The sequence below is a fragment of the Drosophila melanogaster genome, chromosome 2R (assembly GCF_000001215.4).
Source record: "Drosophila melanogaster chromosome 2R".
In the NCBI taxonomy this organism is placed as follows: Eukaryota; Metazoa; Arthropoda; class Insecta; order Diptera; family Drosophilidae; genus Drosophila; species Drosophila melanogaster.
Window position 1 is genome coordinate 9,605,626 of NT_033778.4, and position 23,275 is coordinate 9,628,900.

Consider the following 23,275-nt stretch of genomic DNA (forward strand, 5'->3'; position numbering starts at 1 on the left):
AAACATAAATGGTATTACTTGGGGTTGCCTTCTTCATAAATGGGGTAAGGGTAATGTGTTTATCTGGTCGAGATAAACGCTTTGTGGTTCTTGATGACTGGTTGACATATCGCTGTTTGAACTGAGATTCCGATAAGTGAAATCGATAAGCTTTCGGTTATGACAAAAGCAAGGCTACAGCATTTAATTTTATTGATCATTGGTATATTTTATCTGACTTCTTACCACCACCTGATTATTTTGAACTTATATATTTGCCCGCCCTTCTCGGATTCCCCATAGAATGGGATGGGATGGCAATATCATTTTGGGTACAGTGTTGAAAAGCGACCAGTTTGAACTTTGGACCGGAATAAAGCTTTTTGCTTTGAGCTTTTTGACATTTCATCAGCGACAACAAATATATTTTGTTTTCGTGTTTACCGGGCTTCCTGAAGCTAACTGATTAATTAATTGCCAAGATGTCGAAGGCTATTAAGTATTATTACGATTTCCTATCGCAGCCATCCCGCGCCCTCTGGATTGCTATGAAATTGGGCAAGACCCCATTTGAAGACTGCCCGGTTGCCCTGCGAAAACGTAAGAATAAATAACAAGTTACACATGTATATAAGGTATAAAGATCTTCTAACATTTGGGATGGTTATATTCCAGAGGAGCAATTGACCGACGAATATCGCAGTATAAATCGGTTCCAAAAGGTGCCGGCCATCGTGGATGGTAAATTTCAGTTGGGCGAGAGTGTCTCCATAGTGCGGTAAGTTCAAGTATCCAGAGCTCGGATTGCCAGGTTAATACTATAGATAAATGACACATTTCAGATATCTCGCGGACAAGGGAGTCTTCAGTGAACAGCTGTACCCCAAAACCTTGGAGGAACGCGCGCGGGTGGACGAGTTCCTCGAGTGGCAGCATTTCAATGTCCGCTTGGTCTGCTCCCTGTTCTTCCGTCAGGTGTGGCTTCTTCCGGCAAAGGGACTGGCGCCGGCTCCCAAGCCAGAGTCTGTCAAGAAGCTAATCAAGGATGTGGAGAGTAATTTGGGTCTACTGGAACGCCTCTGGCTGGAAAAGGACTTCTTAGTCGGCGACAAACTTACCGTGGCAGACATCTTCGGGTCTTCAGAAATTAATCAGATGAGTAAGACTGAGCCCACTGCTGTATCTAAAATAAATTCTAATAATAACGATTTGTAATTTAGAGCTCTGCCAGTACAACGTAAATGAGAAGCAATTCCCCAAGGTGGCCAAGTGGATGGAACGCGTTCGTGATGCTACCAATCCCTACTACGATGAGGCCCACAGCTTCGTCTACAAGACCTCTCAGCAGGCAGTCAAGGCCAAAAACTGATTTCTTTTCGATTTTGACTGATTTCTTTGTTCATTGCATTTATTAGGATTTTAAAACATTTTTGTGCCTTATCTGATGTTTATTGTGTTCAGTTCTGCGCTGCAAAACTCCTAAATGTTAAAATAATTAGAGACTATGAAAAGGGGTGATATCGGATCAATAATAGTTTCATATGTTCGCTTTATATAATATAACTATCTTTGAAGTTGGGAGCCACTTTTGAATTTGCCTCCTAAAGCGGGACAACTATAATAGCATAAAACCAGTGTTGCAAGGTGACACTCAAGATCTTTTGACTGGAGCTTTGCTCAATTTCTCATTTTCCAGCTGAAGATATTCGTTTTTGCCGGCTGTTTGGAAGTTGGGGCTGAGGAACGGGAGCAATTGACCACCATGTCCAAGCCAATTAGATTCTATTACGATTTGTTGTCCCCGATCGCCCGTGGTCTATGGATTGGTTTAAAATTCAGCAACTCACCCGTTGAGTATTGCCCGATTGCCCTGCGAAAATGTGAGTCAAAGTAATCATCTAAACTGCCCCGACTCATTTATGTTTTATTAGTTGAGCAATTGACCGACGAGTACAAGAAGATCAATCGATTCCAGAAGGTGCCCGCCATTGTGGGTGGGGACTTCCATTTGTCTGAGACCATAGCGATTATAAGGTATGGGAAGGCCATCATTGGAAAGCAATCTCACATTTGGATCGTACATTGCCCCCTTGCAGATATCTCGCAGACAAAGGTCAGTTCGATGAGAAGCTCTACCCAAAGACGCTGGAGAACCGTGCCCGAGTGGATGAGTTCCTTGAGTGGCAACACCTGAACATTCGTCTTGCATGTTCCATGTACTTTCGAGATGCCTGGCTGTTTCCCATGAACGGGATAGCGCCCAAGCCCAAGCCAGAGCAGATTCAAGCACTGATTGAGGGAGTGGAAAACAATCTGGGTTTACTGGAGCGCCTGTGGCTGGAAAATGATTTTTTGGTTGGGAAAAACCTGACAATGGCTGATATCCTTGGCTCTTCCGAAATCAACCAGCTGAGTGTGTTAAACTAGTGTGGAGATAACTTAACGAAACTAATTATTTTTATTGTATTTAAGGGCTCTGCCAATACAGAGTGGACGAGAAAAAGTTCCCAAAGGTGGTCAAATGGTTGGAACGCGTAAGGGTATCCGCAAATCCCTACCATGACGAGGGACTGACTTTTATTGACCGAAAATCTAAGCAATCGACGGCGGCAAAGTTGTAAGGACTCAAGTACTTACCACTTACTATTTAACCAAATTCGTATAGTTTTATGTTGTTTAGTTTTGATTTGTTTGTGTTCGTACAAAGATTAAAAATCACTACGTTTTATATGTTACGCACTAGACTAGTCGATGTCTAGTTTTCTGAAGGATCCTTCGATTCCAAAAAGTGATTCGGCGCTAACGGGCTGTCCTCGCCGTAGCTTTTCATTCGTGCCATAAGAAGCCTCCTCCTCAAAGAATGGCTTGTAGGCCAGGAGCTTGGTCCTCCATGTACTGACGACGTCCTGGATGGTTCCATTGCTGCCCCCATACTCAGCTGGCAAGCATTCCTTGGGCACATACTTGTAGAGACTGTCCAGTTTGGAGTGTATATGAAACTAGACGGGTAGAAAATGTTCCATAGTGGTTACACTTTTGTGACATGTTTGATAAACTCACCCGTTTCCGAATCTTTTCGCTCATCAGGCTCTTGGCAATGGACATGAACTTCTCTGCACTGGAGGGCGCATTTACAAAGTGAAAACCCTTGGGCCTGTAGGGATACGCTTTGTCGCCCAAAACGGCCAGTTTCTTGACCAGCACCGCGTCGAACTGGAATAGGTGACCTGCCCCAACGCCCTTCATGTCGATGATCTCCACAAAGCCGGATATCATAGCATTGTCGTCTTCCCTTATCTGAATCTCGCCGAGCATCGTGTTTACCTGGACAACCTCGGCAATGGAGTACTTCTTCGAGTCGTATTGACCGTAGCGGGAGATGTGGATGCGAGGACCATCAGCCTGCAGTGGCTGCGGCAATCGGAGGAGGCAACTGCAATTTGAATAAATTATGAGGAAACATTCTTTTTACAACCTCAAGTAGATCTCACCCTGTGTCCAGAATGCTGAGCTGCTTCTCACCCACAATGCGATTCTTGTAGAGCTCGGGCACGGCTCCCCTCATCGCATAGAAGTTGTCCAACTTGAGTTTGGTTTTCTCCAAGCTGTATTTGCAGCCACGCAGGAAGGCGACCAGGAACTGGGCATCCTGGCGAGCCTTGAGATGAGGTTGCTTGGAGATCCAAGTGCGCAACGTTTCGATATCCTCATCGATTCTGTCGGGTATCTCTCCCAGCTCGTCGTGCGCCTTTTTGGCCAGCTCTGGACTCAGGCTGCGTATGGAATTCGAATAGGCCTCCGACATTGCTACTTTTCGCTGGGTTTGCCTTATCACCACCTGTTCGATGCAAAGCATAGGTTTGATTTATTGAAATTTTTCCAGGTGCGATTAGTCAACCGGTTGCTTTTGGCCCCGATTTCCGCCTAGTTATGACAGTAACTGGTGTCTCTTGAGCGATGATTAGATAGTAGCCATGCCATATGGCCACCATTTCTTCGTCACTGAAGTTCGACATAGTCTTGGCTATGTTTTCGATTAGATTAAAATAGCTGCTACTTAAGTAGAGATCTAAATCTCTGTGGAATTTGCAGTGTGTCACAGTCTTAAAACCATAAGTACATGCCATGAGCATTAATAGCGATGCTAAGTCAATAATAATAAGGCAAAATAACAATATCGACTGCTTGGCCTGTCTAATTAATGTATTAACTGTTTAAGCACAATCAAAATATTTGTGTAATACTCGGCTAATCTAAGCCATAAGTGTTGAAACAAACAAGCAAACTAGGATAAGAACACAATAGTCCGTATTTTTTACTGCCGTATAAATTACATGGTAATTAGTATGGGCGCTCACGCCCTATCCGAAATCAAAAACACACCGCCCGCTGGGCAACAAAAGATACCCGTTATCGGTAGGGATCACTAATCAGTGCTCACCAAGTGCCCGTAAACCCAAATATCAGGTTGTCTTGCACCGGGATCAAAAGCAAACGTTCGGGTCTATCTTCGCTTTGTCGCGACCTCTACTCACCAATTGTCTTTAATTTAATACGAGCTGGCCTATATGCATATATGCATATATGAATGTATATAATAGATATAGTATACTTGATAAGTGCCGCCTCCTCGCCAAAATTGAGTGCTGTACCGCTGGGCTTGACTGTGGGCGCGCAACTGTCACCGAGTCGCCGTGGAATCGCCAACTTTGGGTATGTTTCTGGGTACTACGGGACTACATGGCGAACGGTGGGACTGTGGAACTGTGTGGACGTCACGGCTGCGAGGCGAGGTGACGCATAGCCAAATGACAGTCGTCGGAGCAGCGGGAGCGATATATTCATACGCCGGTAGAACCCAACGATAGATCTCGCATGTGGTTGCCATTACCCGACCCGAACAGCTGGTGACTGTTACACTAAATTAACACCTTGTGTCAAACGGCAGCTAATTCCGGGCGATAAGATAAGGTCATCGGAGGCCATTAACAGCGGAGTTATCATTACAATACCATTATGATCGCCGCGGATCTATAGTGCTTCAGATAGCGGTGGCACTCAAAGATGAGCCGACAGGAAGACTCCATTCAAGCGAACATGCTTTATAAATACACCATATATGTACATACATATTGCTGATCCTGCAGAGCGGTAAATATTTTCAGATGGCAACCGTCATAACTAACTTTTCAGATATACCTCAGTCTTGTCTATACTTGGAGATAACGATATTATCGCTAATGATGCATTTGTTTATTTCAGTGATACGATTATACGTATACGATAATATTGTATCGGAGTGAGCTCCCATTTTGGGTTTTTAGCTCCGTCATCATGGCTATATCAAATTTTTGTGCCCATCAGGGCCGTTATATTGGGTCGGTTTCCCAGTCTACAAGCGTATGTACGTTTCGAGTTTTTTTTTACAAACCCTACAATCCGTAGAAAAGTTATTTTTTATGTCACCTACATGACAGACAAGCTAGTAACAAACGAAGTAATAACGTAAAACCAGTGATAAATGACGGAATTTTGCATTATATATTTCTTTATTTATATAGTTCTGTTTTGGGTAAAATCGTGTAGAAAATGATATTTTGCAGCTTAAGTATCTTGTTTAAATTGAACTAAAAACTAACCAAAATGTAAGGTTATAGTTTTTTGTTCAGTTTATCTTTTGTTTACAATCGCTCAGAATTTATTATAATATCACATATATATATATATATATAAATAATTAGAAAGGTTCGTGGAAACAAGTAAAGCGGACCATACGGTCCAACTTTCTTCAATAAAAGGCATAGCTATTACTTATTCATAAGGCAGTAGTGGTCTCGAATTTCAACATTGGAATTTCGATACTTTCTGTGTACAAATAGAACATATTTGTTTCTACGTTTAAGTAGACTACGAGTTACCTTATAGTCTTGTGCACTTATCCTATATGTACGGTATATGTATATGTATATAGATCTGGTAAAACAGCCCTGCTATTTGTCCAATAGATGGCGCAAGTGTGCCCAATTGGCAAGTGTCCATGAATAAATCGGTCAGTTTGAAGTCGCAGATTTGTCATCTATGTGCGACTTTCACTGGTGTGTTGATTTATTTTCCTTAAATCTAAGGAAAGGCCGCTCGGTGTCGTCTTTGGGGGCATTGAAGCGCCAGACTGTCACACAGCTGCGCTCTGCAGTTAAAAATGCATTAAATCTGCTCAGGCCGCTACAATTTACAACTCAATCTTAAACACTTTTTGATTTCCAATTTAAAATTGGCCAAGCTTACATTTAAGTTTCCCTTCTTGTACCTAAGTAATTTGCAACTTTGCAGTTTTTGAGTAGTTGAATACTAGATCTACCGGTTTTTACTTCGCAAAGCTCCTTGAAGAATTGGATCATAACAGACCAATATGCTTCTTTCATTTTTGGTTACAAAAACCATCTCTCTTAGTTTTAGACATTTCTTAGGCTACGCTCCACATTCAATCTTAACTCCGCCAGTTGGCGATGGCTAGCAAAAGGATCGAAAGAATGAAGTGGTTGATCCTTAGCTCCCTAGAGCCGCTTCTCCCCGTTTCCTCGCCCTCGGATACCAAGGACGCCGTCCAGCGCTGCTCGTCGTCCACCTCATTAGCACTGCGGGCGCACTGCATCCACCTTCGTGCCGAGAGCTTAGCCCTGGCATGGGCCACCTTCATGCGGTCGTCGTTGAACTCCCAGTATCCCAGGTTCTTAAAGAAGTACGTCTTGCCATCCAAGTACTGGAATGCCGCATCTATATTGTAGCCCACTCCCGACCAGATGCTCATGTCGCGCGGGTAATCCAATTCCACCTGACCCGTGTAGTCGTCGATGCGCCAGTACAGTGTGCCGCTGGTCATGTAGGTGCGGTTGTTGTGGCCCCACACGAAGGAGGCATCGATGTGGGTCAAAGTGGGCGGCAGACCCAGACTGGCAAGTGGTTTCGGGAAGCCAGGAGCTAGCATCACCGAGTTGAATACATAATACTCGCGACCTGGGGCACAAAAATGACAGAATGAAGGTTGTTTATCATCGAATCTCTAGACCATAATCTCTAACTCACCTATGAAGAACACAATTTGTCGCTGCTTGTTTTCGTATACAGCATCCACCTTGGTGAGATTTTCGGGCAGAGCGGACCAATGTCTCCTGATCTCCGTGGGATAGCCATTATACAGACCAGAAGTTCCAATGCGCCACAAGTACTGTCGAACAAGATTAATAGGTAATCGTGGGTAATGTACATGGGTTCCTAGTTGAAAAGCTTACCGGTCCCCGAAAGATGAACAGTTCACCGCGGATAATCGAGATGGCATCGTAGTAGGTCATACATGAGTCCGGCTTGGGTTTCCGCGGCTTGTTATGGTGGTGGTGCTGCCGGTGAACCGTGGGATATGGCTTGTTGGTTGGTCTCGGGGTGGTATTGGCCGTGGGAGTGACTGGTTCCCGGGCTCCATTCCTATTCCTACGTTCCCACTCCAACTGCCGATCACGTTCTCTTTCGCGCCGACGATCCTCCTGCTCCTGTCGCTCCTGCTCTTGTCGCTCCTGCTCCTGACGCCTCCTCTCCATCTCCTGGCGCTCCCTGGGACGATTCCGTTCCTTGCTAGGATTCCTCTCCCACTGGCTTTTATGCTCTATTTTGCGCCGACGATTCTCCTCCTCTTGTCGTTCCTGCTCCTGACGCCAACGCTCCTCTTCCTGGCGCTGCCGCTCCTCCACCTGGCGCCGCCGCTCCTCCTCCTGGTGCCGCCGCTCCTCCTCCTGGCGCCGCCGCTCCTTCTCCTGGCGCCGCCGCTCCTCCTCCTGGCGCTCCCTGGCACGATTTCGATCATTGTTGGGATTGTTGCTTGGATTGTTCCATGGCCAGTAGGCCGGTTTATCTGCCCGGTAAATCATCGCGCGCATGGTCGTCGTGGTTGTTGTCGTTGTTGTGGTTTGTGGTTTGTATGGCCCCCAGGTCTTCTCCTTAGTGCCGTACAACTGCTGAATGCCATAGCGATCGTCGTCGGGCAGGTTGCCCGCCACCTCGTTATTCTGGTACCATGGAAACATGACCGCATCCGGGATCGCGGAGTGGGCCAGTCCCAGCGAATGACCCAGTTCGTGCAGGGCCACGTTCAGAAAATTGGTTCCTGCAACGACAGGACACGGAATGCAACATAAATACGCTGACTGGTTAATGGCGGTAGAAAAAAGGGCCAAACAGGGGTGGGAAGGGGGCAGGATGGCTGCAGGATGGGGTTTAAGACGGGCTCGTCGCCTTGACGACTTTGTAAGTGGCATAAAAATGGCGACGCTTGCAACATTTTAAAATGGCTGCCAACGTCACGCGTCATGCTGACAATTTTTTATTGGCATTAAAAACCATTAAAAATGCCGAAGCGCAATTCGGGGTCCGTGGGGTTTCGGTTTCAGGGGTCTACGGGTTATACGGGGTCTTTGGGGTATGTCCTGACGATTTATTGTGCTAAATTACAAAACGCAACCGGCAGGCTGCAGGCAACGCGTCGCCAGTCATGGTCTGCTCTTCCACTACCCCCTTCGCCATCAGTGTGGGCCAACTTCCCGACCTATTCCCAATTCCCTACCGCAGCAGCGTATGCAGCCTTTATTGATTTTGCCCGCATGTGGTTTCGGTGTAACACGCCCTGCACTTGGCGAAAAACATATGTCGATTATGACAACAAATGCATTGTACAACCTAATTAGTCAGCATCCCCTGCACATCGTGCTTTACTGCTATTTAATAATACTAACAATAAGTTTTCGAATTAATAAAAATAAATGGCAATTTCAAATGATATTCATAAAAGTACGTATCACGCCCTGCACTTAACGAAAATGTGGAAGTCATTCGTGACAAAAAATCTTCATTATTTTGCCATACACACTACAATTATTTAAATGAATAATCAAATAGATAGCAATAAGTTGCGTTTGTCAAACAAATTACTATTGAAAATGTGTAATAAACGCCCCACACTTAGCAAACATATAGCGGTCAATTTTGCGTTATTACACAACTTCATTAATAAACTAACGATTTAAATATAATCGAATTTTTCCCAGTGCAAACCCAAAAAAACCGCAGACCAGACAGCGCCGCCAAAACACTATTGCCCTCTAATGCAATTAGTTAACGTCAAAAGAAGAGCATTATTATGTGGCCTGGCCAACGGACTTGATGAACTGCACCCACCATGGCTATCATCGGATTCGCCGTCAAAGTTCCACGTCTCGTCCGCATCGAAATGGGCATCTCCGCCACGCCCCTCGCCGGGATAGAAGGCGTGGGCCAGCACCTGACCAGGTCCATCGAATTTATAGCCATCTCCGTGCGCGCGCCTGCAAAGTGAAGAGAAAAGGACCAGCGTAGATGTCCTGGATTAGTTCGGTGTTCCAGTGGAATTACGAGCATGGCCAAGGGGGAAATCATATTCACAGCTTATCTAAGAACAAGCAGCTGCCACATAAACTCTTTGATTCAGACACGGCAGCCATGGCCATCGACTTTGTCATCGGTGGCATTTCATCATCGACGTCGTTGGATGGCCATGGATTTAATACTTGGCTTATTTATCGTTCGCCTGCTTTTAAGTGCAATTTTATGTGCGTTTGTTTATGGCACTAAAGACTCGCTTTTTTATGATCTTCCCCACCACCTACCACCAGTGCTCGTATCCATGCATCCCCAATCGCCCGATTCGCAATCCCCATAGATTTCGGAGTACTTACCGCGCAAAGAGTATCTGAATGTCGGCCTGGTCGCTGTAGACCTCGCGGAATGTCAGCTTCGAGTGGTTCGCCCAAACGTCCAGGGCGGTCTGCACCATTCTCTCGACTTTGGAGGCATCGGGCATCGACCTGTTGACCATGCTGCAAGGAAAGACGAAGGAAGAAACATGATATCAGCATGCTAAGATATTCCACTTTGTAAGGGTTTCATCCTTTGCATAATACACACAAAGAGAATAAAGTGATATGGTATATATATCATGGATATTTATATTTATATTTATAGTTATATATTTGTGGCAGCATTGAATGCTTGGCATAATTATACCTGATGGAAATTATAATAAGTAAACCAAAGTCCCAACTTAACCTTTACAAAACCTTCAAACAAGTTAGGATTGTCCTACTATGGATATAAACAAATTTTCTTTCCGTGCACGCCTTGTAGGCACCGAGTCTCCGTCTTATCTTGGAATATTTTGCAAACCGCTAATATGGTGGCCAGTGCCAACTTTCACCCGCCCACACACTCCACTTTCACTTTGTCATGCTAAAGTTTCGCTCACTTAAATACATGGGCGGCGGGTCGGAGTTTGGTGGCCTGCACTTAGTTTAGTATTTTGTGAACTCTGTCTAAAAGAGTCGGGCAAACACACATAGTACCTGAGAAGTACCAAAACCTGGCTCAAACCGCAGCGGGTTTGCCTTTTGGCGTCAACTCTCCACTGGCGACTTTGCCCCATTTCCGTCAACAAAGTTTCCGTATTTCCACTCCCGCCGCTCCGGACAAACTGAGATATCTGTGTGCTGCTGCCGTGTTTCCGCATTTTATGCAAATTAGTTATGTTTCTTTTATGCCGGACCCAGTCTGTGGCTGCTCCTGCTGCTGTTAACTAACGCAGAAAAAATAGGGGCCGAAAGTTGATCCTTTTTGCGGTTTACCCAGGACCTTGTTTGCCTCTCTGCCGTATGCTTTCTCCATACCAATTTGCCGGCGCTTTTTATTCCCTTGCCTAGTTTGACTTTCAGCCATTGTCTTTTGGCCAGGATTCTCTAGGTGCGTGCTGTTCCTCAATATGCATTTAGGCATCTAGCCACTTGCAGACGCAGTGATCGCCCCACTTAAAAGGAACAGCAGTTTTCCATTGTTCCTACGGAATCGTAGCGTTTCCAATTACAATTTTTCGATCCATTAAGCCACGACATGTAGATTGTCTGGCTTCGAATATGGGCTATTTCATACTGATTACAGAACGGGAAGCTCAAAAAAAGGCCCACATTTTTTTGTCTTATGCTTGGAAACCATTTGATTTTGAATTAGTATTGATTTGTGTTTTGTGTAATATATGTCCAGAGCTGCTGTAAGTGCAATTTTCTTATAGATTTTCCTAATGGCTTTTGATTTTCCGTCGGAATGCGCACAAGGAATCAGCGCAGTTCGGCATCCACTCATCCCGCAGCAGTGTGCTCACTCGGTGGTACACATATATATCCTGTGAAAACATCAACTGGGCGCACGTCCTGTCAGCTGCCGCATGCCACTTGACCTGCCACATGAACTGGGCAGAATGGACGGGCTAGAACTTAGCCCCGAACTTTGACTCCGACTTCCATTTGGACTCCTGGCGCTGGCCAAACTGAATCACCGTGTCGCAGTTCATTTCCATTGCTCGACAAAAACGTGCTCAATTGCAACGCCATTTGTTTGCTCGGCTGTTGATCTGAAAGGCCCAAGCCTTTCGGACTCGGATTCAGATTTGGTCTTGGCATGGGGCTTGCACTGGGTGGGCATGATGGCCATGGTGGCAGAACTGTGGACCGTTTGTCGTTTGGTATTTGCGCAGAGCTTGTTGCTTGCCAGGGCAAATTAACTCAAGCCGGTTGCCGTTCACTCCGGAATGTTAAATCCCCCGGTTGTTAGGACACTCCGACTGGCAACCCTTTGTCGTGCTAATTCTGATGATGCCGCCTTTGGATTTAAATGCAAACCGCTGCACTGCATCCGGTCACGTAGCCATTTGCAGTTGCTTCTGCTGCAACAGCGCCACTGACGCAGCTTGACCTCTGTTTGTCTTTACCATGTCACTCTGTGTGCCCAGCATTTAAATTATTATGAACCCGACAGGCGGCAGGACCTTTTCCTGGCTATTTCGGTGGGTGGGTGGATGGGTGGGTGGCGGCCCGGAAAAGCGGAACGTGCATTCGGTCTCTTACAACGGGCACTACCTAGCTGTCTGGGGAAACGTGTGCTTCGGCCAATTTGTAGCCTTACACGTAAAACAAACTGAACAATTAGCCAAATGGATGGAGCCCACTCTCTATGGCCTGTGAATAACAAAAGGAAATCGCTGGGCTGCGTTGCCTGCGAGTCCTTTGCACTGACAAATAGTCCTCACTACTCTCGTGATGACCAACAGTCGAATGCTTTTCCAACAAAGTTCTACAATTGCTTAAAGTTAAACATGAGAGCTGACTAAATTAGAAAAAACCGAGAAATGTAAGGCTAAAAAAAAGTGAGAGAAATTATGCCTTTTGCAAATTTCATATATAATACAATCATACGATAAATGCTTTCTTATGGTTGCATCACAAAGATTGACGTCCATTTCGACGTCATTGAACCAAGGTATTAATAGAAATTCGCGATAGTAAAGAAATCAGGTTCTATATAAGGCGTTGTAACTTAAAGAACCTCACATTTCTAAACAAATTATAGCAGAATGCTATCAATTCTGTTCATTACTTTTTGGTCAGCATTTTCTAAAAAAAATTAATACATTTTTTTTATTTTTAATGCACTTTCCAAAGGTCTCCCTTGAATGAAAAAAATGATACCCTCTGCGAGTTTTTTAATGATGTCGATACATACCGACACAACTTGATTGAAATGCATGTGAATGTTTTGAAATCTTCTCTGGAGCAGGAGATTAAAATTACAAAGGACGACCAAGATAGGGAAGAATATGTGAACTTTCTGAAATACTATTTAGACCAAGGAGATCACATCACTTCTTTAAGAAAAAATCGAAAACTTCAGAGGCTTTTTGTTCGCGGCTCGTGAAAAATCGATAGTTCTCCCAGATCTTTTACTGAATGTGGTTACTTCTAAGGACGAGTTGAAAGCCAACTGGGCCGAGGATATGAAAAACAAGTGGGCGGAACAACCAGTTAATTTTCTAGATCTATTACGCGCTTACAAAAATATACTCAAAGGTCCAACTGATTTGAAAGAATCCGCGTTCAAAGATTTGAAGCAACAGCACATGTGTGAAAAGATTGAATGAGATCAAACTATAAAAAAAATAACAACTAACCATATACACCTACTCATATGTAGGTAAAATAAATACATTTTCGTTTCAAATATTTACTTATGAAATATAATACCAGGAGTATATTATTACAATTCAGGAGAATTTGACTTTGCGTCTTAGTGTTTTGGGGATCTAAAGACTTGATTGCGAAGATTTAAACGACACCAAATATTAAAAATCAATATATATATATATATTTATTAAATGTGAATGTCTTGGGCTGATGGTAAGTTGATTTCGCCGATTTAAGAATAGTTTTAATGCACCACGTTGCCGAATATCAAGTGGGCTAACAAAGGCTTGAGCCGCACGCAAATCCCCGATATCCTTGCTCATCCTGTGCGATGTCGCCATTACGCCAACCTGTGACAACTGAAGCCAACCGATCCGCCATACATCAGTTGGCGCACATACATGCGAATTTTGATTAAAATTGCACCGGCTTGGCGGTCGATAGGATGATAGTCGTATCCTTGTGGTGGTTTCCTTGCAGACTGCCGTCTGTCGATGGCAATTGATTGAATTGAGCACATCGAGCCATGAAATGTTTGTCCGCAGGCTAACAACTAAATCACCGTCGGCGGCAGCGGCATCGGCGGGGATGGAAAGAGCTTTGCATGAAGTCGGCACTAAGTCACGGCCAAAATGCGGAGGCGGTCAGGTGGCGGGGGCGGGGGGAGTGGTATGTGCCCGTAGCCATAGCCGGAATGAAGATGCCGTAATGGAAAAGGCCGGAGGCTCAGACTACTGCGGGCATTGAATTTAGCAATTTCTCCTCAATCGCATAGATTTTTCTTTCGCGCAGAGACAATTTCGTGCACATTTTACTTGAGTTTTCCTGCCATCAACTTCCGCTGAAAGTTTTTCCAGCTTTTTACTTGTATTTTTTTTTTTTTTAGATTTTCGCTTTGTTGTCAGACAGCTATCGAAAAAGTTTCGCCATGTTTGTGCTGCTACTGCTGCTGCAGCTAGCAAAATGAGTTTATTTTTTGCTTAATTTCGCACAAATTAAAACGCTTGGAAAATGAGAAATCTTTCTTTTTCGGCAATTTTTCCCTGTCGTCAGGCGAAACTTTGCTGCTGCTGCTGCTTAAAATTTCAAATATTCCGAGGGTATTTCGAGTCAATTACATAACTCTTGTTGCTCAGCTGGACGCACTTCGACATGAGAGGAAAAGTGAAAAGTGCTGGCGGCCAAAAATTTGCGCCGAAGTGCAAAGTGGCAGGAACATGTCTCATAAGTGTCGAGCTCAAGTTGGTTTACTCTGGATATTATGGCCAAAGAGCCACCGTATCGGGGTTAATTTAAAGCCAGCGGATAAACTTTGCCGAGGTCTTTAAGCCAGCTTAAAATGCCTGGCGCACTGTATTATTTTACCTTTGTGCACCTGCTCGGGGTCGAAAATCTGAACTCCGCCCCATCGACAAACATAATTATGCGATTTGTTGTGCGATGTGTGTGTGTGTGTGTGTGTGCGTGGGCCAAAAAGGGTTTGATAAGGGACGGTTGGGAGTGGAAAACTCAATAAAATAGCTTAAGAGCAGGACAACCAGCCAGCCGGGTGAGTCTTGAAATAATAGCCCGAACGGGCTATACACAAACTGGCCGCTTGTATTTTACGTGGTTTTCCCTTGCTTTTGGCCGAAAGCCACGGAAAGCCACACGCAGCGAGGCAAACAAATGACTTTGCAACTTGTGTTGTCATAACAAATTTAATTAATAAATAATCACAATTTGGCCACAAGAGTAATAACGAAAAAGTACGAGAGAGTAATAACTGCAAATTTGCCATTAGCCAGAGATGCGAGATATTGACAGGGGTATATCCTTGCTGATACTGCTACATATACTGATATCCGAGCCAGCTCCCAGTGACAAGTCTCAAGTGCTTAAAATTGCAAATGTTATTTTCTCATAGAGAGCACACCAGCATCAGACAGACGACCGACACATGCGGGATGCCAAAGGCCCCAAAAGGTAAATATTTGCCACAAGAAGCTGCCCGGAATATGCCATGCCATCCATACCCATACCCCATACCCATTCCCATTCCCATTCCCATACCATGCCCCCGGGGAACGACATCCTGGAGTGGCGGGCAGGAGGAGCCTCCAAGTTACGGTAGCTGGCTGTATCAAATGGCTTTCTTTTGCTGCGAGTGTGCCATATGCACTTATGAATTTATTGCCCGAAATGATTCTTGCCATTAAGCATTATTAAGTCGACATGCCTTCGAATTTCGCCCGCGGCCTCTAAATTCCTGATGGTTTAAGTCCTGAATCGTTTGTTTTCAATTCACATTTGATTTGATTACTTTAAGCAAATATAAATAGTCAGGAAAACAAAAGAGGCTTTTTAAGTAATTATTTTATTTTATAATTATCTTGCTGGCATTTCATTCGATGTTTACTTACTTAAGTTAATTGACAAGCACAAGATATAGAAATGCATCAGTAAAAGTGAATAAGGCTCCTAATTCTAATATAAATTCGTGATTTTTAATTACACACATACAATTGTTAATATTTTTATTACATGTATTTCACTGGTGCCAGTTAGTTTCGTGGATACTCTGTCCTGCTATCGCTCACTCAAGGAGGTTGTGATGGATACCATATCGAAATAACATCACACCCAGGTTGAGTGAGTCAAAGCAAGACAAAATGCTGCTAACTTTGCATCGGTTTCACTTTTTGTCTAGACAAGCAACTTTTGCCACTTCATTTGCCAACTTTTTGCCGGGGCTTAGGTAACAAAAACACTAACACCAACAACTAACAGGAACGGATTCATTTTGAAGTGGAAGGACCAAGTCCGCATCCTGGGAAACCAAGAAAGGACCCGGGATGGGACCACATTACGCACGACTTTTGGCAAACAAATTGCATGTTTTATACATTTTTTGATTTGTAGGTCCTGGCTGGGCTGGGCATTCGGACTAGGGTCTGAATCCAAACCAGAATCCTCGTTCCGAAACCGAAAAAGGGACCGGACTTACGCTCTAATTGAGTGGCAGTCGAATGTTTTATTTATGATGGCTGTGCTGGGGTGAAGGGTGAAAAGATTCGAGACTCGACGTAGAATGGCTGCTTAAATTAAGAATCGCCACTAATTTGACACTTGATTGAATGAAAATTTTTAAATGCTCCTGCTCCTGCGGAACAGGATCTGCTGCCGAGCCCGGCCGACTTGCAAGTGTTAACAATGGGGCGCAGATTCCATGGATGTGTTGGTGCAGTGAATCCTTGGACAGCATACACAATAAGTATACGCAATAAATCATAAAATAAATCGCTTACATTCATCGCCGTCAGGACACAATGCTCCATTCAGTTCGAGCCATTGCTGTTCCGGTTTTTCCAGCAACTGCCAGGATACGTCTAACAAGCTGTCACAAAAACCCATGGTCTATATGGCATGGTGCGAGGTAGAAAAAAAAAACTAGAGGGAAGGAGTAGGGAATGAGCTGGATGGCTGGTTGTTCCGTGGAAATGGGAAACTATGGAGGGAAATCTATACAAAACCATTTGACAAGCGAAGGCGCACCACATCTCGTGGCAAAGTAAGCAGTCGGGCCTGGGTGCCAAATGATGCGCAACGTTATCTAAACTTCGACAAATGTGGGTGGGTTGTGGGTGTGGTCCGGATTTGGCCGGGAAAGCGGGTGGCGAGGCGACACCCTTCGTCAGGTAAAAGGATCGAAGCGCTGTCACACGCTTTTCAATCAAATTCAAATTTACTCAGCGCACACACAGACGCAAATTCAACTGTGAAAATTTAACACATTACCGGGCGGAGAAAAGTGTAGCGCACAAATTGGGGCGGCGCATGGGTGGGTAGTATCCTGGTATACTGTTATCCTGCGGATATGCGGTGGTTACCAAGAAGCAGGGAAAGGCACAAAGTGAACTGCGGTTAATGCATATTTAATATGCAATCTGTGCGTCAGGCAGTGGCAAATGTTTAAATGAATTTGCATAACTTCGGGCCATCTATACATGCAATTAAAATGTCTCGAGTCAGGCGTCTCAATAAACTTGAAAATTAAACTTTAATCAATCTGGCAAATAACTTAAAGCCCCTTTAGCATCATAATTAACGTGTGCATTCTCATTTTCCACTCTGTGGTTTGTCTGCTCGAGTTGCATTTTAATAAAATTAGTTATTATATTGTAATGAGTACTCTAGTATGCCAAAAGGGCAATAAAATGCAAAATCACAAAAAAAACCCGATAAGTGAAGTGCTATAAATATGAAACGCACATCAACTTATTCGTATCATAATTGGTAGTTTAACAACGAGCTCTCACACTTGCGAAGAGGAAAGTTGGGTAATATTTCAAAAGATGTTTACAGTATACTGAAATTGTTAACAATTTTAATAGTAATCTGTTTCTCGTGCTGTACAAAAGTTTCCGCTTTTTACTGCAAATATTTGCCACAACTCATTAGAAAGTTTGTGATATTGCATTATTACTGCCACTGGCTGACTTTCGCCTCGCTTTCGCCTCGATGTAGTAACCAAAAAATTAAACCCATTCACTGCCAACTTCCGACAAGTGAGCCACTTAATTACGTTATTACGGCTCGTCCCAAAAGGGCCAGAAATATCAGGCATATATCATGTGTTCTATAACTTTTTTGGACCACCCCATCCTTCGTACCCCGAAAAACTTCCCCACTGCAAACTGTTGCTAAATATTTAAGCCCAGTGAGCCGCAGGGATTGGGCCAAAAAGAGATTCCATCAGTTGGACGGCAGGACGACCTGGTTTCGCTTTTGGACATTTTTAAGTGCGCTTTGTCGGCTTTGCTTCGCTCTGCTCTTCCCTGCTTCGCTTTTGGCCCCCAAAAAGCAACTTTTTGCCGGTATTTACACTAGCCACTGTCGACTCATTGGGCGCTTACTGCTTTGCGGTGTTTAATCTACTTTGCTTATGCTGCAGCTTCCGTCTCCTCTTTCCCATCCCTTTGCCATTCGCTTTTCCGCGGCATTTCCCTCGGAAGAGCCTGCAAACCCTGAAAACTCGACCCTTGACCCCCAGTCCCAATACGTATCCGAATCCCACTTTCACAACCCCTCCCAACCTGCAACCCATCATCATCCGCCGGCATCTGTGTTGTACATGTGTGTTTATCCCGATTTTGTGCGCCCCTCTTTGTGTGTTTTGTTGGCTGTGTAAAAAACAGCTTAAGCTGCGTTTCACTGACTTTGAATTTTTTATGCGCTAAGTCGACCCCGGCAAGCGGTCTTCTCCGGTTCACAGGCAGGCTAAGCTGCTTTCTGCGCTGCTTTTCTGGTTAACATGCCGCATGCCGAACCCGTGTCCTCGGTTTGCCCCCCAAAAGCACAGCAACAAAATGATCTCAAAATTGATAGAGTTCTGTTCTATAGCGGTATATAGTTGGCATTAGGCAAGCTCAGTTATAAGATACGATATAGATGTATCTGTATACCTAAGCACTTAAGAAGTTGTTAAAAAAGATTGGTAAATTAAGTTATATTCTTTAGGTAACAATCTTTCTTGCAGTGTATTGCGCTGGCTGTACTGCCTTGTTTGTTTGGATGGAGTTTCCCAAATTGAATTGCACATTTGAGCGCATTCACCTAAATGCAAATCGGATAACGAAGGATACCTTTTCCTGCCGGGGCGTCGACATTGCACTAAATTGTTTGGCATTAGGAGTGCGTTTCCATTGCCAGGAGTTCACACCCAGGGCTATCATAACAACTGCAGCTGGAGATGCAGATGCACTTGGCCATAACGCTTGGCATTATCGAAGCGCTTTGCATGGCATTTGCTGCAGGAGCCACCAGTTTGGCACTTGTGGCCCAAGGTAAAGTCAAAGTCATGGCTTTGGTGGGTGAAGCGTTTTGGCCAAGTGCGCCGGGTGGCAGTGGGAAGATAAAGACATATTGTAAACATTAAACAGCTATCAGCCGGATACGTTCGACTTTATTGATTTCAGGCACCGGCTTCTCCGCTTTTTCCATTGTGCTTTTTGGGGGAGTGGCGGAGGTGTCAGCCGAAGTACGTACTTTGATTTTACAACCCGCCGGGCAAAGGCAAAGGAAAAGTGTCTCAGAAAGCAAACTCACCTGCAAAGAAAGCAGAGAAAGAAATTGAAATTTTAGTCAATTGTATATGGCGAAAACACTCCCTGCCCGTATATGTGTATATAAGTTATACACCCCTTCATATATATATATTTATGTTTATTTTGCTGACAACGTAAGCTCGCGAAAACTGGTTGCTGGGGACAACTGATTGGGGGAATTGAGGTGTGGGTCCTGTATCCTTTTCTGTATCGATTACCAAGTGACGTCGACGGGGCCAAAAAACAAAACAATTTGTCAAACAAATGTGCCAAAAGTTGATGCCAGCCAATGGGTAACTTATGGCAAGCAAACAAACAAACAAACAAACAGAGCAAGGCAAACAGAAACAGAAACAGCAGAAAGGAGCAGCGCGTCGAGGGCAAACAAGGAGTACAGTCGAGAATCCTTAATGCAATGACGCAAGGACTTACGTCAGCCAGTCGAAGGAAGCTTATACTTTCACCTCAAAGGTTGCGTACTAATTGGAAGACCTGGCGGCACATTAAATGCGACCAATAATGTTATGCAATCGATGGTAAAACTTCACTTTGGCAAGCATTTAAATTTAAACATTTATAGATGTGGCATTCAAATGAAATGCCCACAGACAGAATGTCTATCCTAATAGGTTTAGAATTTAAGGATCTTAACAGTACCTTATTTTTATGATTGAGCATCTTTTAGTGATGAAACGGAACACTTACAAAATTTCATAGTTCCAAATGCACATAACGATACAAAAACCCATCAAAATATTAGTCCATTGTACATAGTTGGGCGCATAAAACTATGGGCAAACCAAATGAACCCACAAAAACATTGTTCGATGAGTAATATGTGGTTAATAGCGATGGCGGAGCAGTTGGCAGAGCGACTGGACCGCCATCCATATGCTACAACCATAAAATCGAAGTGTCTCGATGCCGGGGAGCCCATCAACTTAATGATGCATAATGATATGGGACGCGAGACGCGTCCCATTACCCACACGCAGGGAACAGGGAGCAGGACATCTAGAGCTGGAGAGCTAAGTCCTGGCCATTAGACTATGCTATATATATATATATATATATATAAGCCCCACCCATTGGTAAATACCACCCACTGCTAACCACTTTGACGTTTCTGCTTAGCCAAATGGCCAGTGTCATCGCCGCACAGTTTGCCGACTTGTCAATTATTTATTTTTATTGGCATCATTATGATTTCTGGCTGCGATAATGATGATGGAAATGGAGCTGGCTGAAGTCCTGCTCAAGGGACTTTGTTTATTTTAATTTCATGCAATCTAAATATTTAAGCAGCTGCAGGAAGCGCAGAAAATGGATAAGATGGCGTCAATCTACTGACCAGCTTAAAAAATATCTGTTTTTGTACAATAACACTACTAACGTGTTATTCAAGCCCATTATAATAATGTATCTATTCATATGAAGAGTAGATCTTTACTTTGGACTCTTCTGGTTCTTTAGCAAGCGTATCTTTGTATAAACTATCCTATCACTCGGAAAATACCACCCAAATGTTTTTGTGAGCTTGTTTATCTGTTCGATTGGTTGCTCGATGAGTTGAGTGGCTTCTGAAGTGCATTTCCCGGGACTTGGCCATATGTAATGCTGTTTGTAGTCCCGCATGGGTGTGTTTGTGTGTGTGTGTGATGGTGTGCTTGTCATGTACACACTTAATGCTGAAAGAGTGTCACTAACAATATCATACTCTGTTTGTCCACCGCCCCCCCGATGGCCGCCCCTTTGGCGTATTTGTTTAGTGCAGGTGACATTTAAATTAAGCTGCTGCCGTTGCCGTTGTTGTTGCTATTGCTGTTGGTGTTGGTGTTTCCCAATCCCCGACCCCATCATCATCGCTAAAAGTCCTTTCATGTACACACAGATACTGTCACACAGATAGCGGCCCACGCACACAGATGCAGGCATTGAAGAGCGACTGAGTGCAGACGGCGCTCGTTAAACTCAATAAACGTTTGCACTTTTTATTTATGTTCCCCTGCAATTGTTCGTCGCTTGATTAAATTTCTTTGTTGTCTTTATTGGGGAGTGTGTGTGAATGTGGGAGTGTGTGTGTGTGAGTGTGGGTGTTTGCCAGTCCCTCTGACAATTAAACTAGCCAATTAAACTTTAGCCCCTGAACCCCAGGAACATCAGTCGAATTGCCAACTGGCCACTGTCTGTTTGTGTTAACCCGACTCCCGATCCTGCTCCACTGGATCCCGAGTCCCGAGTCCTGCGTCCTGAGCCCTGAGTCCTGGATCCTTCTGTGCGACTCCCTGGCAAAGTGTTAATACACAAATACCCAAATGTGTAGTTAACACGAGTTTGTGCTGCCTGCCTCATTCTGCTCGGCTTTATCCTTTGGCTGTTTGGGTTTTCGGTTCGTTTGCCTTGCAGTTGGTGGAGGTGAAAAGAAATGGGAGAAAAACTAAACCAAAGCCGGGGGGAAAAAATAACTGGTGGGCGAAAGCCAATCCCAAAGAAAGCGGATAGCATTTGTCCCGCCACAGGATAATGAAATTGGTATAAGGCAGCAGCATAAAAGGTATTTAGGAGCAAAACTATTTAAGCACCAAGTTCGATTGAACTGACAACTAAATTAAAGAATTTTTGCTTAGAATAAAAATGTGAATATCACAGAATTTGACTTTTTTGTATATGTTTGTTTAAAGCATTTATTTCAACTCAGTTTATCTCTCTCCATTTTCCACTTGCCAATTTATTCGCAGGGGATTGGCATTGCGTGTTCATATTTACTTTGCATTTTTATTTCTGGTGTTGATTTTTCTATTTTCTCCAACGAGAAGTTTGCCAAAAGTTTGGTCACAAAGTCGAATCGCTTTGAGTGCAGTTTTTGGCGCAAGCCAAAGCCAAGTTTTAGCCTTCTGGGGAGATAAGCGAACTCAAATGAATTCCAATCTCACTGTGAATTAAACATGAATTCCCGTGGCGCTGAAAATCCTTGTAGAATGTGTGATGTACGCTTGTTAAGCCGAAACTGATGAATTAATATCCCCTCATTTATTAGCTATTTTGGCCCGAGGCTTAACGGCTTATCGAGAGCACTAAACATTCAATTCAATTTAACTCAACCCGATGCTTAGAATTCCAATATCCATTCTTTCTTCGTCACTCCCCGTTTTATAAATCAGAACAAAGTGAAATTATCCTTTGAAAGGCAAACGAATTGCTGTGCATATTACGTATACGCCGCATGTTGCGAGGTTGCTACGACTTGAAATGGGCACAAATCCATTGATTATTTATTTATGGCATGCGAAAGGTGTACAGAGCGTTGTTTGACAGATTCAATTGTATATATATCGGATCGAATTCGTAGCCAGCTCCACTTTGTGAGTTATTTCCGTTTTATATTGAGTCGAAAATGTCAAATGCATAACGAGAGAAATTCACAATTTTGATGTAATTGACAGCCAAGGAAGGCTGCACGGTTCATGGGGTGGGCCTTTTTGGGGGGTTTGCATGGCAGTGTGGTCATATCATAAAATGTCAAACTTGTTTGCCCAACCAGTTGTTCGTGTGCTAGCAACGGCAACATTTGGACAAAATGCCTTCTTATTTGACAGGCCATTTGGCAGTGACACGCCGTTACAACGAACAGCTGCGACCACAGGCGGGGCCACAATTATAGTCGCAGGCCACGCCTGATTTATTATGCAAAGCGCTTTAATTAGAGCTCGGCCAGAACTTCGCCGGAGCCATCTGGCTGCAAACACCGCACTTGCAATGAACTCTACTAAATATAACAAACAGTCAATGGTACACTGGGAGAAAAACAGAAATTAACTAACTATCTAGATCTAAGCTAATCAAAAAGAGGTAAGTATTTTTCTCATGAATTTTACTTATGTTAAGGAGTTTCTCTTCTTAAAACTCTTGTGAGATAACTTGTACTGTTGGAATTCTTTTGTAGGGACTACATAACTATTTTTCACGCGTGTACTACATATACACACACATAATAATTAAACAATGAACCGCAAAACAATTAGCAGACTGGGCAGGACACGCAGGAGCTGCGCCGCAGCTGGTCGAGATCCTGTGGCAGGAAAAGTATGGAATCACGCCAAGGTTTTTCCATCGAGCTGTATATGC

The 23,275-nt window shown here is 43.9% G+C and overlaps 4 protein-coding genes, 1 long non-coding RNA gene and 3 other non-coding genes across 10 annotated transcripts in view; 4 read left to right on the forward strand and 4 right to left on the reverse strand.

Moving 5' to 3' along the window:
* Positions 1-13: 13 nt before the first annotated feature.
* Positions 14-245, reverse strand: lncRNA:CR44285 (long non-coding RNA:CR44285). Its single transcript, NR_124487.1, has one exon. It is a non-coding gene; the product is annotated as a long non-coding RNA:CR44285 (long non-coding RNA).
* Positions 246-362: 117 nt separating this feature from the next.
* Positions 363-1,559, forward strand: GstT1 (Glutathione S transferase T1). Its single transcript, NM_136665.5, has 4 exons — positions 363-579; positions 655-757; positions 822-1,138; positions 1,200-1,559. The coding sequence occupies exons 1-4, from the start codon at positions 462-464 to the stop codon at positions 1,346-1,348; spliced, it is 687 nt and encodes a 228-aa protein (NP_610509.2). The 5' UTR covers positions 363-461; the 3' UTR covers positions 1,349-1,559.
* A 107-nt stretch (positions 1,560-1,666) lies between these two features.
* On the forward strand, positions 1,667-2,725 carry GstT2 (Glutathione S transferase T2). The gene is made up of 4 exons (NM_165690.4): positions 1,667-1,859; positions 1,911-2,013; positions 2,076-2,392; positions 2,452-2,725. Exons 1-4 carry the CDS (start codon positions 1,742-1,744, stop codon positions 2,598-2,600), a joined length of 687 nt encoding a protein of 228 aa, NP_724816.3. The 5' UTR covers positions 1,667-1,741; the 3' UTR covers positions 2,601-2,725.
* CG12926 (uncharacterized protein) lies at positions 2,503-4,665 on the reverse strand. Its single transcript, NM_136666.4, has 4 exons — positions 4,515-4,665; positions 3,471-3,817; positions 3,040-3,412; positions 2,503-2,978 (listed from the first exon to the last, which is right to left on the reverse strand). The coding sequence occupies exons 2-4, from the start codon at positions 3,782-3,784 to the stop codon at positions 2,724-2,726; spliced, it is 942 nt and encodes a 313-aa protein (NP_610510.2). The 5' UTR covers positions 3,785-3,817; positions 4,515-4,665; the 3' UTR covers positions 2,503-2,723.
* A 173-nt stretch (positions 4,666-4,838) lies between these two features.
* On the forward strand, positions 4,839-9,992 carry asRNA:CR44069 (antisense RNA:CR44069). Its single transcript, NR_073862.2, has 3 exons — positions 4,839-5,130; positions 5,242-5,379; positions 9,072-9,992.
* Mmp2 (Matrix metalloproteinase 2) overlaps positions 5,514-23,275 on the reverse strand; it is a 72,720-nt gene continuing 54,958 nt past the window's right edge. For all 3 annotated transcript variants that reach the window (NM_206066.3, NM_001273901.1, NM_136667.3), the window contains 5 exons: positions 9,738-9,878; positions 9,202-9,347; positions 7,269-8,134; positions 7,063-7,204; positions 5,514-6,993 (listed from right to left, as the gene is read on the reverse strand). In NM_206066.3, coding sequence (NP_995788.1) covers positions 6,467-6,993; positions 7,063-7,204; positions 7,269-8,134; positions 9,202-9,347; positions 9,738-9,878 — 1,822 coding nt within the window. In that variant the 3' untranslated portion in view covers positions 5,514-6,466. The remainder of the gene's footprint in view (positions 6,994-7,062; positions 7,205-7,268; positions 8,135-9,201; positions 9,348-9,737; positions 9,879-23,275) is intronic.
* On the forward strand, positions 15,609-15,728 carry mir-307b (mir-307b stem loop). Its single transcript, NR_048071.1, has one exon. It is a non-coding gene; the product is annotated as a mir-307b precursor RNA (primary transcript).
* mir-307a (mir-307a stem loop) lies at positions 15,626-15,713 on the reverse strand. Its single transcript, NR_048072.1, has one exon. It is a non-coding gene; the product is annotated as a mir-307a precursor RNA (primary transcript).